This window comes from Triturus cristatus, chromosome 4_1, assembly GCF_964204655.1.
Source record: "Triturus cristatus chromosome 4_1, aTriCri1.1, whole genome shotgun sequence".
Taxonomy (NCBI): Eukaryota; Metazoa; Chordata; class Amphibia; order Caudata; family Salamandridae; genus Triturus; species Triturus cristatus.
This window is the reverse complement of record NC_140585.1, coordinates 477,620,046-477,638,699: the sequence shown is the minus strand read 5'-3', so window position 1 is coordinate 477,638,699 and position 18,654 is coordinate 477,620,046. Positions and strand designations below refer to the sequence as shown.

The 18,654-nt window shown below is 47.5% G+C and overlaps 1 protein-coding gene across 11 annotated transcripts in view; it reads right to left on the bottom strand.

The window, feature by feature from the left end:
- Nucleotides 1-18,654, bottom strand: part of PIK3C2G (phosphatidylinositol-4-phosphate 3-kinase catalytic subunit type 2 gamma) — a 2,048,585-nt gene that overhangs the window by 483,442 nt on the left and 1,546,489 nt on the right. For all 11 annotated transcript variants that reach the window (XM_085652678.1, XM_085652687.1, XM_085652677.1 and 8 more), the window contains one exon: nt 3,861-3,997. In XM_085652678.1, the coding sequence (XP_085508804.1) occupies nt 3,861-3,997 (137 nt within the window). The remainder of the gene's footprint in view (nt 1-3,860; nt 3,998-18,654) is intronic.

Sequence of the window (18,654 nt, the reverse complement as noted above, 5' to 3'; positions counted from 1 at the left end):
CTATAGAGACACGGTTGATGAACAAGGAAAAATGTCCCAAAAAAATCTACATTGTGTTGGTCCTGAGGGTTTAAAAGCTTATGACCAAATGACTAAGGGGATTGGTGGGGATGGGGATAGACATGTTTTGATTGTCCCGATGCTGATTTTGACCGTTATTGGTCTCCTACAGTATGCATAGGTATCATAAGGCATACATTATTTCAAAGGATACAAGAGACTGATGAGTCCATCGACAATTACGTAGCAGCGTTAAGAACCTTGTCGCTAAATTGTAAGTTTGGGTCTCTACAGGAAGATTTAATAAGGGATCAAGTTGTAATGCATGTTAAGGATCCATCTGTGCAAGAAAGGTTGTGGGTTTAATGGAGATGCAATTTACAGCATATCTTAGCTATTGTTAGAAAAGCAGAGATGTCAAGCAGATGTACCAAAGTAGTACAAGCAGATTCTAATGTAAATCGCGAGGAGTGTATAGGTAAGGTGATGAACAAACCTGCAAAAAAAGGTGGATTTCCGCCAACAGATAATAAAGCAGCATGAAAAGAACAGAGAGAAGTAATTTGAAGCAAACAGGGTGGATTGGAGATATTTTTGGTGTAAATCAAATCTTGCAAATAGCATAAACCTTAAACAAAAATGTTCCAACTGTGGGATGATAGGACATTTTTTAAAGTTTGTAGAAGGAAAAAGAAACAAAAAAAGTGTGTAGCTTAGGGTGATACAAGGAGGTAGAAACATCTGCATATGACACACAGATGGATGAAAGATTTATTTTAAATATAAAAGAGGGGGAAAATAAGATATTTATTGTTGACAATGCAATGATTAAAATTAAAGATTTATGTGACATGACTATTGGTGGCATTGGTATACAACTTTATGCTGATTCAGGGCCTCTATATACCCATTATTAATGAAAATATATGGAAGTTCAAGTTTGTTGATAAGTTGGGAAGTACATTAGAAGAACCTGATATCAATCTGGAGGGATACTCAGGAGAAAGAATTGCGTTGATGGGTTATCACATATGGGATTTTAGGTTAAACAATTGTGAAACTATTGGTGAGCTGGGGTATGTAGAAAAAAGGGACCCTCAGTTTTAGGACAGTACGATCAATGAGAACTGCATATGATGTTAAATCAGCCCGGAGCCGGTAATGGTTGTGGATGAAGAAGAGTGCACAGGCAATGCCATGCTTAAAAAGTTTTCTAATATGTTCAGTGGGAAGATTGGTAGGTTAACTGACTTTGAACATGATATTGCGTTAAAAAAAGATGTGTGTCCTAAGGTGTATAAGGCACGGAACATTCCTATCAGAAAAGAAGTTGAGAAAGAATTGGACAAATTGGTTGAAGATGATATCTTTAAAAAAAAATAGAATCATCCAAATGGGTTTCCCCAGTTTTGGTGGCCCGATGTGCCAATGAAAATATCAGATTGTGTATTGATCTACAGCACCTAAATAATAATGCCTTGATACATCACTTTCCTTTGCCCCAGAGATCAGAAATGTTGGCTTCAGTTAAGAATGCTAATTTTCTTTCCACAAGAGACATCTCTGCAGTGTATTCCAAATCACTTTGCAAGAAAGTTGTAAGAGTTACACTGCTTTTATAACATCCATGGGTGCTATCAATACAAGAGGATGCCTTTTTGGGCTAGCATCAGCTGCTGCCTTCTGTCACAGATTGATGCATACGCTATTTGGGAAAATACCAAAAGTCCATTATTTCCAGGATGATATCCTAATATATGGGAATTTTGGATGAGAGGGGTTTGACTGTGAAGTATTCCAAATGGAAATTTGCTGTAAAATCTGTGATATATTTGGGTCATGTTTTGGGTGTGGCTGTTGGGAGACCTAAACCGGAGTTGGTGGAAGTGATACAATTAGCAGCTGTTCCGTTAAGTAAAGATATTGTACGGTCTTTTTTAGGACTCACAGAATTTTAAGCTAAGTATAAAAGGAATTTTTCTTTCAGAACATTTCATATTAGACATATTAGACAGTTACTTAAAAACAAAAGTACATTTGATTGGTGTAAGGAGTGTGGAAAAGAGTTTGGTGGTGTAAAGACAGCCATTGCTAAAGCCACTGCTATGTGTGGTTTTGACTGTAACCACTCTAGTGTAATCACTACTGATGCCAGTTCCAAAGGCCTGGATGCGGTTTTATCCCAAAAGTTAAAAGAAGGGGGTGAGCCTATTATAGAATATGCATCTAGAGCTCTTAGTGCTGTAGAAGAAAAGTACTTGGTTATCGAAAGAGAGACTTTAGCATGCGTATGGGCTTTAGAGCATTTTAAATCTTTTGTGTGGGGTAAGCAGTGTGAGTTGTGAAGTGATCCCTAATCATTGGTCAGGTTACATACTTCTGATGGCATGATTAAAGAGTCCACACCTATCACTGGAATGTCTATGAGACTTCAGGATTTTTTAAACAAGGTAAAAGACAGTATTGCAGCAAAGAATACCTTTGCAAATAAGAGAAGCCTGGGCAGTGAGGCCTGGGCAGTGAACTTTGATCCGTTCGCAGAGTTTGCAGAGTTTTCTGCACTCCGCAGAGCTTGCGGTGTGCAGAAAACTCTGCTTCGCGATGTGCAGCGGAGTTTTTTCCCCGCTCATGAACGGTAAGTTCACGATTGTGAATGGTAAGTTGTCGAGTGCGAGCTGCCGCTCAGGTAGAATTTCTACCCGAGCGGCAGGAATACCAGCACAAACTTCAGTTCGCACTGCACTCCGCCACTCGTGGAACTTCTCTGAGTTTTTTTGTAACTTTGCGGAGTTCCGCGTAGCAAACTACGCCCAGGCCTGGAGAAGATGTGAGTGGAGATTGGGTTGAATTTTACATAGCTCTAGTACACGATGAAGGCATACCTTTCATTAAAAAATAAAACTTGAGTAGAAGAACATGTGAATGACGAGGTATTGCAGGGTGTTCTGAGATATATGAAAAATGGTTGTCCTACTAAAGGTTCACTTGAGGTTTTTCTGTCAAGCCAGAGATAAACTGACCTATTTTAATGGCATTTTCTGGAGCGGTGATAGAAGTGTTCCTCCCAACAAAATAAAAAGGCTGATTACCATGCAATGCCATGGGGGACATGGAGGTATTGTGAGAACTAAGCAGTCTGTCCAAAAAGGACGGATCCTAAAAACTTTAAGGCCTAACATTAGTGAACCATGTCTTCCAAAAAACCCATGAGAGACTATTTGCAGGGAACATTATGTGCCCCATGTTCTGATGGGTTAGGGGGGCCTTGAAGGACTGGGGATCGCAGGGACCAGCGTTACGCCCCTGCCGTAAGGATGTTCACAGCGGTGGAATAACTTAAAATTTGCCCTCCTTCTCACCTTCATTCAATGGCACGATGACAACACTTGCAGCAGGTAATACTAATCGTCCTCCCCCTGTTGCCAAAGTCATCCACCTCGATTTCTCCTGCCAATAGCTTATGTTTTCAATTAATATCTATTCTTAGCTGCTGCAGTATTCCAAGTATTGCCAAGAGTACCAACACTAAATCGTAGTATCATCGTCTATCTATTTATCGGGTTACTTTGATCATAAGACTTCGACAAAACGTATCTGCATGGCTATTGGCTACCCAAAATAATGCGTTTTTGATTATTTTATTACATTTTAATAGATCATAAATCAGCCTTTAATTAAATGCACTCAATAAGTTAGCCCACTTTTATTGTCTTAATGTTTTTTTTTTATGTTTTTGAATACCCAGGACCAACTTAATCCATTTCTCTACTTGTGCATGCATAAAACACATAGGGCAAAACATTGTTCAAAACTGCAACAACAAAAAAACGATAACTAGAACACTTTTATATCTAACATACCTTTTGGTAACTGGCTTTCATAGGGTGTTTTTGATTAAACCATTTTTGAATTGTGCTTTCCTTTAATGGCCCGATAATTCCTGAATTCCTGTGGATTTTTGCCAGGGTGGTGGCATCTGGAACCATCTGAACGAGACCTAATTAGGAAAAAGAAGGTCACATGAAACAGCTGGACCACTGAAGGGCAAAGTAATGTAGGAAAGTGTATGCATTAAAGAAAATCTTTATAATAAAATGCCGAAAATATTCGTCTATCATAATTTCAAAAGCAAATCGTGCTTAATACGCAGATGACAACTTTGCAGCCAAACTATTCGCAAAGCTTTAAAATTACCATGTTTCAAACTAGGGTGAATTATAAACCCAATGTCAGTAATTGGGCGGGATCTCTAAACGACATAACATAAAATAACGTTAACATTCATTAATTATAATCGCAGCCTAATCGAGAGAGTCGCGCTGCCCTGACATTTGCACCTCTGCTCTGAGCACATTCACTACATGGGCTTGTTTAGTGCTCCTGCATAGAATTTCTTAAACATAAATGTGTATTTCAGATGTGTGTGTAGTTTTAATATGCAAGCATAGCCTTTCAGAGTTCCCGATTATTGGCCTGTAAGTAGTTTGTGGGGTTTCCCACTTCTTTGCACTAGCATAGTTCCTCGTTGGCGTACTGGTAACATTGCCTCACGAATGTAAATATTTCCCCTAGAGTGCTAAAATGGATGCGTCTGCTTGTTAAAGTGATTCGACGCTACATGGCAATGAGCAATGCCAAATGAGTGGGAATGTTAGAACAGCTGTGATTGCTTCTACAAATCAGTGAGCTAGATATGATGAACAACAGGGGCTCATTTCCCTTCACAGATGTACTATTTACTGGTTGCTATTTTGAGCAGTAATGGGTTTTAAGAAACAAACGACTAATAGGTCAGCTCATAGTTAAGCCCTTCGCCGCGGCACGAATTCCTCCGCAGCGCTGGGGGGTTTAGGGTCAGCGCGGCGCCGCCATGCTCATGACGGAACCACGCCGTCATGAGTCACGGGCGAGCAGTGCTCATGACGGCGTGGTTCCGTCATGACTCCGCCCACTTGCATTGAACACGGGCGAGCTGTGCTCATGACGGCGTGGTTCCGTCATGACTCCGCCCACTTGCATTGATCGCCGGCACAGGCGGGGAATCAGTGCCGCGTGGGCGGAGCGGCCGCCAACGGCCACAGCATGACGGAACTACTCCGTCATGAGCACACGGCGCCCGTGGCTCATGACGGAGTGGTTCCGTCATGAGCAGGGAACGGGTTAAAATTCCAATCTGACCTACGGCATGAATGTTAATGAGGTAGCTTGCAAATGGCAACGTAATAATATTGGAGCCTAAAGCAGGTATTAAGACCTGCTTGGCTCAGCAGACCACCATGTCTGTGATTGCTTTTAAACAAAACTAACTTTTTATTTAAAATGCAAGTTTATTTTCCTTACAGGAAAAGATGTATTTCTTTTTAAGTTGAAAAGTTGGACCTCTAGAGCAAATTTTTTTTATCATTCTCAAAGGGAAAGGAAACCCAAGGAGACCACTTTCCATTTGCGAGTGCATTACCATCCCCTATGAGGTGTAGAGAAAATGTCAACATTTTGAGACTGGATTGAAGTCGCAAAACATTGATACATATAAAATCCAAGTCGTTATTTGAAAGGGACACGTACAACACGCCTTTCCCACGCCTAATTCTTTTACATTTGGAATCCCACTTTAGGAGTTTTGATCGTTTTCCAACTTGTAGACTGGGGTTCGTACATCTAAGAAAGCATTTTAACAATAGCAAAAGCCGAATTGGAGCATTTGTAACAGTTAAAATGCTTAATATATCTGGCCCTAGAATCCAATAATTGAGACTGCAGAGATATATATTTTCTTCCCACTAATTCATTTCAGAGTGAACATCCAATTGCATAAATAATACTTGTAAAACATCTAAAAAAAAGAACTCCTCAAAAGGCCAACTATGCCATAACTGGAAAACGTGGTTCTCGAAATAATAAATACATATTTTACATCTGAGCCAGCTCTAGTGCAGCACCTGGTACTGACCTCTGGGGGTGCTGTGTGTAGAAATAATTTATGAATTTAAAAGCAGCAGCTGCAGACTTCCTTTTGTGTTGAGTCATTTTCAGACCAGTAAAACTGTCTTGAAAACTCTGGTGATTAATGATCCTGCTAGAGAAAGATCATCTAGTGGTAGTTTTGACTCATCATAAGGTAGCACAGAGGATTTATATACCTGCTGCAAAGAAAGTGTACCATGCAGATCACAGAAAGATACTTTATGTGGATGGCCCAGTAGTTACTGATCTTGTCACAGACATCCTTTTAAAACTTCCAGTTCATAATTTACAATCCTAATGTAGCCCAGTGTCCTATGAGCTGTCATCAAAGAGCTACATGCAAATTGCATGGTATAGGTTAGCATGTTATGTTTTTTCCACCATCTTTCAGTATCCTAATGTTGCTAAAAAGGGTACATTTGAGTAGAAATGCATTCTCATTAGTAAAGTCAACCCAACTACCGAGATACGTTTTAAATCATGAGTCACCCTTATTGTCTTATCTAACATTTTCAATAGACTGATTTACACATGTATGATTCTTTGTCTCCATATATTCTGTATGTGATGTAAAGTGTTCAACACCCTACAATGGTATGAGTAGACAGGGCCGGCTCTAGGGAGGTGCGACCGATGCCACCGGTGCCAACGCACCAGGTGCTGACTTCGCTTGGGGGTGCCGGTTTGCTTGTTTATATTGTTTTTAAAAGCACCCTATGCAGCGTTCCTGGCCTCCAGCAATTTTCAGCCAACAATAAAAATGTCAAAATAATTCTGGTGATTAATGTTCTTCCTGGAGAGAGACCAGAGTTTTATCTAGTGGAAGTTTTGATTCATCATATTTGTTGAATTAGGGTTTTTAGCGCTGGGATACCTCCGGGTGACTATGCGCTTTATAAAAATAAATAATAATAATAATAATAATAATAAGATAGAGCAGAGGGTTAATATTCCTGCTGCAAAGAATGTGTACCAGGCAAATCACAAAGTGAACATAAAGTAAATAGGTCAGTGGGCTACTGCTTTCATCACATATTTCCTTTTTAGGTTGAGCCTCGACAGCGCTTGCGCTGTCTGCAGGACCTGTTGTATTGTATTCTATGGGTATGAAAAATGTAAGTGGTAGTGATTGACTGTTGCCTGTGCCATTAAGAAATGCAGCCTTTTTATTGGTGCAGTTTTACAAGTGTCCCTCCCTTGTTGTGCTTGTGGCGATTTTACTTAGTGAACATGTTGTTCGGCCATCACACTGAGTAGCGTGTGATGGCCCCTTCTTTATCTTTTCTTTCTGTTTACGGGGACATCTGGTAACAATTATCCCGATCGCAGCGTGTGATGGACCCTCCCTCTTGTTTTCAATCCTCGGCTAGTTTCATGTGGTAGTGGATCCAGACGGCTTTTCGTTTCACAATCGTTTTACTGTAACGTGTTTTATTTGTACAAGTGTTTTCCCTAGCTTAGCGCTGTGCTGGCTTCACGGACGCCAAGGCTCCTCCCCCTGCTCTCTCAGGCCCCCCTGCAGCTCGCTCCCTCCACTTGGGCTGCAGCTGCCTGCCGTGTCCTATTTCACCAATCCGTTCTCACTGAAGGGGGCATAGTTTGACATGTGTACTGGCAGCCCAGCTTGTGCTGGAGTGCGGTTTGGAGCAGGGTGGCAATACCGCTTATGTCAGTGTGCAGAATCAGAGTAGGGAGGAGTAATATATTCGTATTACTTGTTGTATACTTTATTTTGAAATCCTAAATGTGAAAAATGTATTGCCGGAGTTGAAAATGGCGCCCGCTTATGACAAGTGTCCAACCATTTTTTTTAACCAGCGCTGCTCGCCTTACTCTACCTTGACTGCACATAACATAATATATTTATTTGAAAGCAGCATAGCTCAACGCGCTGTTTTTTAATGTGTTTTTTCAGCCACCGAAATAATATCATGTTTTAATTTCACAGCCGAAAATATTATGTGTTTATTTTAGCAGCACTGTCTTTCGCATTAACAATAGGGGCCATGGACCTCTCAACTTATTTAAAAATGAAAAAACGTGAACACATTGAGAATCGCGATGTTCCCATTAAACATGACCTACCAAGGTACAGAATTTTCATTCACGTCCATGATAGTGGTGTTGTGTGCATGCAACAGCTATTGTCCATATGCACTCGTACAGTGTGTGTGATGATAGTCACTAGAATGTTAGTCATCATGCATGGCTGCAGTCAATGTACACTGCCACGTTCATTCAACAGCGTAATTAGTTTGCAGCGTAAAGGTGTGCAGTTCTAAAGTCCTAGCTCTACTGCACACGGATTGCAGAAATGCAGAGTAACTGAGCAGTGCAACAGCCAGTTTGTAGTGTTAAAGCAATGACCAATGTAGCATTGTGCATAACAAAAATCAGCGCACTTAGCTGAAGTTTGGTCGTATTCAATACTGACTGCACTGTGACGCCTGGAGTGTGTGTTGCTAAACACCCTCCAGGAGTCGAGTTGCCCCTCCCCTTCCCTTCCTTTACAACAACTGCAACCCTTGTGTCCCTTGAATCAAACTATTGATACGGTTCTTTGGTGCCAAAAAAGGTCGCTGTTTATTCAATTCAACATTAAAGGCCCGATTCACAGAACTAACTTAAGACAAAATCCTAAACTTACTACCATTTTCGTATTCACAGAAGGCACTTACTCATTTTGGTATTCACAGAAGACACTTACTCACTTCGGTATTCACAGAAGTTAGGAGTTCTAACTTTAGGACTCCTAAATGCCTTCTGTGAATACCGAAAGTCTTAAAATTAGGATTTTTCTCAGTTTAGGAGTCCTAAAGTTAGGAGTCCTAACTATACTACTACTAAACTGAGAAAAATCCTAATTTTAAGGCTCTCGGCATTCACAGAAGGCATTTTGGAGTCCTAAAGTTAGGAGTCCTAACTTAACTACTACTAAATTTAGAAAAATCCTAATTTTAAGACTTTCGGTTTTCACAGAAGGCATTTAGGAGTCCTAAAGTTAGGAGTCCTAACTATACTACTACTAAACTGCGAAAATTCCTAATTTTAAGACTTTCGGTATTCACAGAAGGCATTTAGGAGTCCTAAACTTAGGACTCCTAACTTCTGTAAATACCGAAATGAGTAAGTGCCTTCTGTGAATACCAAAATGAGTAAGTGCCTTCTGTGAATACCAAAATGGTAGTAAGTTTAGGATTTTGTCTTAAGTTAGTTCTGTGAATCGGGCCCACCATGTTTATAGTTTACAAAATTCATGTTCAACCTATTCTTAATCTTTCTTGGGAATACACTTTGTTTACCTGCAGCCCTTTTGTCGCTGCGTGGACCCAGCCTCCTCAAGTTCCGGGGACAGGAGGAGCCACCTGTCTGGGCCTCTTATTCCCAGGTTAAGGCTTCAACTTGCTACCGATCTGGGATCTGTCTGGGGTGCAAGTGCCGACCCGTTTGCCCTACCGTTTCTTATTTATTTTATTTGAGCAATTTATAGAGCGCGCAAATACCCGTGGGTGTCTCGGCGCTACGGACAGCAGGCGGTAGGTAGTTGTTGGTATGCTCATTGATTGAAAAGCCAGGTTTTTATTAGCTTTCTGAAGGCATGTAGCGTTGGGCATGATTTTAAGTGTTGGGGGAGGGAATTCCATAATTTGGTGGTGGCAATGGTGAAAATCTTGTCATCCCAAGATGCCTTGTATGTGCGAGGAACCCTTAGCAAGTTGGCGGTTGAGGAGCGTAGGGTTCGATTAGGCACATGGGCGCGGAATGCTTTTTTCAGAAAGTCTGGTCCAGAGTTGTGAATGGCCTTAAAGGCAATGCATAGGGCCGTGAACTTGATGCGGCTTGATATTGGTAGCCAATGCAGATTCCGGATCACTGGGGAGATTGAGTTGTATTTTGGGGAGCCTGTTATTAGTCCTGCGGTGGCGTTCTGCACCATCTGTAATCTTTTGATAATTTTTTGTTGGGCATTAATGAGCAAGCCATTGCAGTAGTAAATTTTTTACATTACTAACGTACTAACCAGTGTTTTTCCTGCATTTGGGGGAAGGAATGGTAGTAGTTTTTTAATCATTCTGAGAGTATAGAAGGATGATGAGACGATGGTATTTGTATGGGCTAAGAAGGTTAGTTTGTCGTCAAATATGACCCCTACATTTCTGGCCTTGGGCACAGGGGGGGGGAGGAGGTCCCAAAGTGGTCGGCCACCAGGTAGGGGACCATGCTGGATGTAGTTTGCCAAAAATCACTACCTCCGTTTTATCAGAATTCAGCTTGAGACAGTTCTCGGCCATCCAGGAACTGATGGTGAGCATGCCTGTTTGGAAGTTGGCTGCAACTGCTTCTCCGTCGTTGTTAATTGTAAGCACTAGCTGTGTGTCATCGGCGTAGGTTGTAAGCCTAATCCCATGAGTTTTAATTTCCTTGGCCAGGTCCGACACATAGATATTGAATAGTGTCGGACTCAAGGATCATCCTTGTGGCACTCCACAAGGGAGGGTGAATGGGGGGAGTTGAATTAGCCGAGAATTCTTTGGTCCTCCCCGCTCCCCGAGGCTCCCTGCAGTGTGGCATCCCAAGGACCTTGCTTGAGCATCTACTCTATCTATTATGAGGCTGAGTCCTTCCATTTTGCTCCCTCGGTGCCCCTGCCGTGAGGCATCCCAAGGGTCCTGGCAGAGCATCACATCTACTCTTTCCCTTGACGGTAGGCCGCCCTTGGCTCCCTCAGTGCCCCTGCCGTGAGACATCCCAGAGACACTGTGTGGCCCTTCCTCTACCATTTTAGTAATTCTCTCCTTTATTTTCTACCTTTCTTGTGTTCCCTCCGCCACGTTACCTACATTTCCACGATCGGAGGGAGCTCCTCCCTAACCCCCCAGGTCTACCCACCCCAGTCACCACTGCCCCTGTCCGGGAGGGGAGGGGGCGCGAGGACCTGTACCTCACTCCCTTCTACCTGTTTTGTCTTTGTGGGCCCCTGTTGTCTGCTTACAACGGGTGGTGGGGTGCTCCCCCCACACTCCCCGTATGCGTGCCGAAACCTGCATGACGCTCCTCATCTACAATTGTCTTCTTCAAACTTCCAGCATATTTTCCCTGATTTTTTTTATTGCCTTGCTGCTTCTCTTTGAACCCTTTGTCGTGCCCCTCCTTGTAGCCTTTCTTCCCGTAGGGATGAGACTCACTTTCTGTTCTTCTGCCCCCCTCCCTGGCTGCCACCATGTGCATCGTGAACCCCTCCATGTCCTGGCAATCCCAACCCATTATGGGCCATACCTGCTTCTTCTCTCTGAAGCCCTCCTCGTATCTCAGCCATGCTTCCCCCTGATACTGCTGCTGCGCCTCGTGCACTTTTTGCAGGTATAAAATTAGTGCTGCTGAGGTTTTGGGAAATATTTCAATGAAAACGCATGCCAATGTTCTGAAGGCTAACAGCCAATTTTCTATTGTTCTTTCTACTCTGGGCTTGCGGCGCTCCCTCCTGTCCTCGTCTTTTTGTCTGGCCCTGCTAAGTCTAAACCTGCCTGGCGCACTTCCAGCAGTGAAAAAATGTCTATGAACTCCTCCCTCCATATTCTCTCTGTCACTTTTAATGGGATGAGATTGGCCAGTCCTAACAGTTTCGTGTTAGTGGGAGGGTCACTCAGGGAGGGGTGCACATACTCGCCGGCTGGCTTTCTGCATTGCCTTGCCTGCATTTTCACTATCTACCCCAAGGGCCCCTGTCTCCCCTCGTGTGGTCGCCTCGGTTCCAGTTGTCCCCCCCTGCTGCATTTGGCTTGCCACCCCTGTTTCCTTGTTTGTTGCCCCTTTTGCATGGCGTCCCTTGTCCGCCCTCTGGTCTAGCGTCTGGCTCGTCCCTTGCCCCCCTGCGCCCCAAGGGGTGTTCCCCGGGAAAGGAGCTCCTACCCCTGGCCATTGCCACCAGGGCATCCATGCTGAAGGATGGGCTGCCCCCGCAGTCCAGACCTCGCCCTGGAACTCCTGCCGCCCCTGTCCTAGCCTTGTCTGCCACGGGGGTGCATGGGCCATGTTCCTTGCAGTGCTATATTGCTCACTCCTAGCCGAGTGCCCATGTTTGTGTTTTGCCCCTGGCTGTCCTCTGCCCTCTGTCCCCCCCTGCGCAAGAATGTTGCGCCATGCTTACCATTCTCTCTGCCGCCCTTGTTTTCTTGTCTTCCCTGTCTCTCCTGAGGGGCCCCCGTGCAGGCTACAGACCCCTCGCTGTCGCTGCTCCCATCCATCCCTGAGCTGGACACCTGCTCTGGAGATGCAGCCCTCTTGCTGCTGGCCTTCGGGGGGTTACTTCCCCCTTGGTTTGCTCCCTTCCTGGCCCTCGCCAGGGCTGCCATTTTGGCAGCAGGCCCCTTACCCCCTGCTTTTCTGGGGAGAGGCTGCGATGGAGCTTCTCTCCGTGGTCTCTTCTCCTTCCCACGGGCCCGATCTTTGATTTGCTGGTTCACCCAGCTCTGTCTTTTTAGGGCAACCAGGGCCCTGGCCAGATCCAACACGTCTTGCCAGTCATCGTCCAGTTCAGGCCCCGTGTCTCCTCCGCCTCTCTTCTGTCCTTTCTTTGTTATCTCAGGTTGCGCCTGGTTCTCCCTGAAGCGAGCCGGGGGCTGTGTTTTCCTTCCTGTTGCTCCCCGCTTGCTGGCTACTGTTGCACACAACTTTTGCTGCCCTCTGTTTCTGTTGGTTTAGTACTTTGCTGACCAGCTAATTCACTACTGCTGCTCAGTCTTATTCCCCAGCTGCTCTGCTGCCTGGACCAATCCGTGGTCTTGTGTGTTCCACCAATGCCAGATCCCCTCAAGGAAACCAGAAAATATCCCCAAAATGTTCAATATGCCACAAAACAGGCCAATTACTCCCTGTGTTGTTGTTTCCTTTTTTAAATCCTCCCGCGTTGTGACAGTGATTGTCCCCTGCGCTATTCACACCTTTTTCTGATCCTAGGTGGCCACCGGGGGGCCTCCTGCTCGGCTGAATGCCACACAACTCCCCCTGAGGCTGCCCAGTGGTTCCCAGCTGCAGCGTGTGCTTGCTGCCGCTCTTTATACTACTCAAGCACCAGAGAGTGAACACTCAACATTGAAGACAGGAGGCTAATGCCCTAAACATGTGGCCGCAGAGCCTCGCCCCATTTTTGCCGCCTTGCGCTTCTCAGCTGCCTTCCGCTCGGCGTACCAAATAACCCTTCAGACACCGGACCCACGACGTCAGTTTCCTCTCGGGCTTCTGTGCCTTTAAGCCATGTGTTGCTCCTTCGTCCGGGACACGCCTCCCACGCTGCGCAGTCCTCCTCCCGCCCATCCATCTCGGCTACAGGCTGGTTCCCTCCATTGCAAAGGGCGCGAAAAGCCGTTGAGCACCCGCCGCTCACAAAGTCCTTAGATTGGCCCGCCGATTCTTGCCGCACCGGAGTACTGCGGCTGGGTTTGTCGGGATTACCGCAGGCGCTGCCAGGCCCGAGGACAAGGTCTACGCCCAGGCCCAGCACGGTCGGCGCCAGGCATTGATCGGGAGCAGCGGTCTCCCTCACGAGGCAATCTCTCCCTCACGAGGCAATCCTTCGGCAGTGGCAGTCCTTCGGTGGTGGCAGTCCTTCGGCGGTGGCAGTCCTTCGGCGGTGGCAGTCCTTCGGCGGTGGCAGTCCTTCGGGGGCGGCAGTCCTTCGGCGGCGGCAGTCCTTTGGCGGCAGCAGTCCTTCAGCTCTCGGTAGGTCAGGATTCCTCTTCAATTATTTTTTCTCTACCTGCGAGGAGGAGGGGTGCTTTGTGCTTGTTTGGGCCTATAGGCCCCTATTTAACCCCCCACTCACCTCCTCGTTCAGCCCCCGGATTGGGGGGTTCGCGCTTGCCCTGGGGCGACCAATTCTGGTCACCCACTTTCGAGCTGGCTATTTGGTTGTGCGGGGAAGGGCTTCTCGCCTCCGGACGCTGTTTGTCCCAGGCCCCTATTGGGTCCGGCCTCGCCTCCCCCGGCCCGGGTTCTAATATAACGTACCGTGATGCACTTCAGTAATTCAGCGAGAGCATAATGCTGTTATAGGCAGTTCTACCAAGTCTGCCTCACTGAATTATTAAATATATTGAGCAGTGTTAGTCATGGCAACCGAATCTCTGATAACAGGATATTCAATGTATAGCCTATGAACGCCTGTGCCGCTCTTCAATGCACTACTGGATGTGTTCTACAAACAGTGTGCAGCGATAATTGGCGCAAAGAGATACTCTGGTGAATGTCCAATGCTGTGGAAGGGCCATTTGCTACAGCTAATGTGCAGGGCCATAATTAATTCTAAATTAAGTGAGCAGTCTACAAATTGGTTAGCCTTTCCACAAGTAGTGAGAAGTGCTACAATACACGACCTGTGATGTGCTCTTAGTTTGCACTGCAACAGACTGTGCAGTGCACCAGTTGAGTGCCATAAATAGTTTAAAGTGCCACAGAGTGTAGCTCTACAACCAGTGTGCAGTGGTACAGTTGATAAATACACAATTTAGAGGCCTGTGTACAGTACTACTTTGGCCACTGTGCATTACTACCGCCGGTATAGTGTTCAAGTCCTCACACATTGCAGATCTAGATGGAGTGTTAGCGTGCATGCTTCAATCGTTTCACAGTGAAACAGCCTGAATGTACACATTTTGGTTGAGACTTTAGTGCCTATGATGCTCTATTGCTTTGCGGCAATAATATTTTTCTAAGTGTAGTCTTATTTGCAGAACAATTTTTATATCCTTTAATGTAGCTCCCCTCCCCCAAAAAATCCGATATTTCTCTAAGAAAAAAACACTGACACCCTATGATTGCGATTTCCACGCAATTCGTACTACAGATTGCTGAAACGTGCATTGTATGTCCCAGCTATTCTGCTGAAGGGGAAAAAACAATGTTTGCAAGTTCCCCCTCTATGCTGCTCCCTGATTCCACCTCCGCTGGTTGCGCAATAAATTACCCCGTTTTGGGTTATAGTCCCTGCAGAGTGACTGGGAGGCATCACTAGAAACTAGACACAAATGCTCCAGATGTTAGCTCAGAGGGTTGCGGCAAGAAACGTCAAGCAACATTAGACTGGCCCCCTGCTTGGAAACGTGTGATCAATAAATTGTATCACCCACTCGTCCAAAATATATTTACCCTTTTTTTTATTTTTATTTATTATTAATAACCAAGGGTTGCTACATGGCTCCCTCAACTGAAAAGCTTTGTTGCCCAAAGACATTTTAATCACTTCAAGAAGATGAAAAGCAAATATCTGTTGGCTGAAATATGCGGTCATGACGTCACATGCATATTCCAGTGACCGGAAACCCAAATGCTATGGATGTTGGGCCCAGCTCTTGCATTGGAAAGTGGTGGAAAAGCGAAACTAAAATTTCAGTGAAGGGTTTTATCACTAAACACCAGAGATCCTTCAGAAGAATGAAGCTTAACTTAGCAGATACTCATGTAAAACAATGCAGCCTTTGAAATTATGTGAACCTTGTCCTGTAAACAAGTGCATTTCTCCTCCTCGTTCTCCTTCCTTGTGCCTCATGCGGCTCTTTTCCTCACTCTCCTTCCTTGTGCCTCATTCTGATCTTCGCCTCCTCACTCTCCTTCCTTGTTCCTCATGTGGCTCTTATCTTCACTCTCCTTCCTTGTGCCTCATGCTGATCTTTGCCTCCTCACTCTCCTTCCTTGTGCCTCACACTGTTCTTCTCATCACTCTCCCTCCTTCAGCCTCATGCTGCTCTTATCCTCACTGTTCTTCCTTGTGCCTCTTGCTTCTCTTCTCCTCACTCTCCTTTCTCGTGCCTCACGCTTCTCTTCTCCTCACTCTCCTTCCTTGTGCCTCACGCTGCTCTTCTCCTCACTCTCCTTCCTTGTGCCTCACGCAGCTCTTCTCCTCACTCTCCTTCCATGTGCCCCATGCAGCTCTTCTCACTCTCCTTCCTCGTGCCTCATGCTGATCCTTGCCTCCTCACTCTCCTTCCTTGTGCTTGTGGGACACCCCCGCGCCGCACGGCCACCAGCTGCTGCGTGTGCCCCTTGCCGCCCTCTGCCTCGCTGCTGCCTCGTTTGCCGGCTGCCGCCGCTGCAAGTGGTTTTCCTTGTTTTGACGGTTCTTTGTGCTTGTTTGGGCTAAACTTGTTTTTTCCCTGTTTTAGCGTTCATTTTTGCCTGTTTGTACTGTATTTTAATTTTTGTTCCGTGTTGCCCTCCTTCCTTGTTGTCCGCCTACCTCGACGCCCCCCGCCCTCCCTTCCCGCCTCCGCCGCTTGTCCCCGCCCCTTTTTGCCTTCTGTAACCCTCCCCGCTCCCGCCTCCCAGCTGCTCCGCCCACCCGCGCACTTGGCCTTAAATGGCGACCGTGCGACGCAGGTGAGTGTGACCCACTTGTGGGACACCCCCGCGCCGCATGGCCACCAGCTGCTGCGTGTGCCCCTTGCCGCCCTCTGCCTCGCTGCTGCCTCGTTTGCCGGCTGCCGCCGCTGCGAGTGGTTTTCCTTGTTTTGACGGTTCTTTGTGCTTGTTTGGGCTAAACTTGCTTTTTCCCTGTTTTAGCGTTCATTTTTGCCTGTTTGTACTGTATTTTAATTTTTGTTCCGTGTTGCCCTCCTTCCTTGTTGTCCGCCTACCTCGACGCCCCCCGCCCTCCCTTCCCGCCACCGCCGCTTGTCCCCGCCCCTTTTTGCCTTCTGTAACCCTCCCCGCTCCCGCCTCCCAGCTGCTCCGCCCACCCGCGCACTTGGCCTTAAATGGCGACCGTGCGACGCAGGTGAGTGTGACCCACTTGTGGGACACCCCCGCGCCGCACGGCCACCAGCTGCTGCGTGTGCCCCTTGCCGCCCTCTGCCTCGCTGCTGCCTCGTTTGCCGGCTGCCGCCGCTGCGAGTGGTTTTCCTTGTTTTGACGGTTCTTTGTGCTTGTTTGGGCTAAACTTGTTTTTTCCCTGTTTTAGCGTTCATTTTTGCCTGTTTGTACTGTATTTTAATTTTTGTTCCGTGTTGCCCTCCTTCCTTGTTGTCCGCCTACCTCGACGCCCCCCGCCCTCCCTTCCCGCCACCGCCGCTTGTCCCCGCCCCTTTTTGCCTTCTGTAACCCTCCCCGCTCCCGCCTCCCAGCTGCTCCGCCCACCCGCGCACTTGGCCTTAAATGGCGACCGTGCGACGCAGGTGAGTGTGACCCACTTGTGGGACACCCCCGCGCCGCACGGCCACCAGCTGCTGCGTGTGCCCCTTGCCGCCCTCTGCCTCGCTGCTGCTTCGTTTGCCGGCTGCCGCCGCTGCGAGTGGTTTTCCTTGTTTTGACGGTTCTTTGTGCTTGTTTGGGCTAAACTTGTTTTTTCCCTGTTTTAGCGTTCATTTTTGCCTGTTTGTACTGTATTTTAATTTTTGTTCCGTGTTGCCCTCCTTCCTTGTTGTCCGCCTACCTCGACGCCCCCCGCCCTCCCTTCCCGCCACCGCCGCTTGTCCCCGCCCCTTTTTGCCTTCTGTAACCCTCCCCGCTCCCGCCTCCCAGCTGCTCCGCCCACCCGCGCACTTGGCCTTAAATGGCGACCGTGCGACGCAGGTGAGTGTGACCCACTTGTGGGACACCCCCGCGCCGCACGGCCACCAGCTGCTGCGTGTGCCCCTTGCCGCCCTCTGCCTCGCTGCTGCCTCATTTGCCGGCTGCCGCCGCTGCGAGTGGTTTTCCTTGTTTTGACGGTTCTTTGTGCTTGTTTGGGCTAAACTTGCTTTTTCCCTGTTTTAGCGTTCATTTTTGCCTGTTTGTACTGTATTTTAATTTTTGTTCCGTGTTGCCCTCCTTCCTTGTTGTCCGCCTACCTCGACGCCCCCCGCCCTCCCTTCCCGCCACCGCCGCTTGTCCCTGCCCCTTTTTGCCTTCTGTAACCCTCCCCGCTCCCGCCTCCCAGCTGCTCCACCCACCCGCGCACTTGGCCTTAAATGGCGACCGTGCGACGCAGGTGAGTGTGACCCACTTGTGGGACACCCCCGCGCCGCACGGCCACCAGCTGCTGCGTGTGCCCCTTGCCGCCCTCTGCCTCGCTGCTGCCTCGTTTGCCGGCTGCCGCCGCTGCGAGTGGTTTTCCTTGTTTTGACGGTTCTTTGTGCTTGTTTGGGCTAAACTTGTTTTTTCCCTGTTTTAGCGTTCATTTTTGCCTGTTTGTACTGTATTTTAATTTTTGTTCCGTGTTGCCCTCCTTCCTTGTTGTCCGCCTACCTCGACGCCCCCCGCCCTCCCTTCCCGCCACCGCCGCTTGTCCCCGCCCCTTTTTGCCTTCTGTAACCCTCCCCGCTCCCGCCTCCCAGCTGCTCCGCCCACCCGCGCACTTCGCCTTAAATGGCGACCGTGCGAACGCGCAGCGGTCACGCGCAGCGGGCGCGCCGATTGTGCGCCGAAGGCGCGCCAAAGGTAAGCCCGTCTGCGCCCGTCCGCGACCGGACCGCGCCCAGCGCCAGGACCCCTGGACCTCGAAGGCCTCGACCTACCCGCCTGACGTACTCAGCCGCCACCCTCATCGCTCTCAACACCGGCCGACTCCCAGAATGCCACCAAGCCACTCCAATACGCACCCACGGACCGTTCAGCTGCCACGCCTGCAAGTTCTCCTGCATCCAGACCAGCCCCGCACCAGCACCCGCCAAGTCGAACTCCAGCAGCACCCACCTCAAGTGCATCCTGCTCAACACCCTC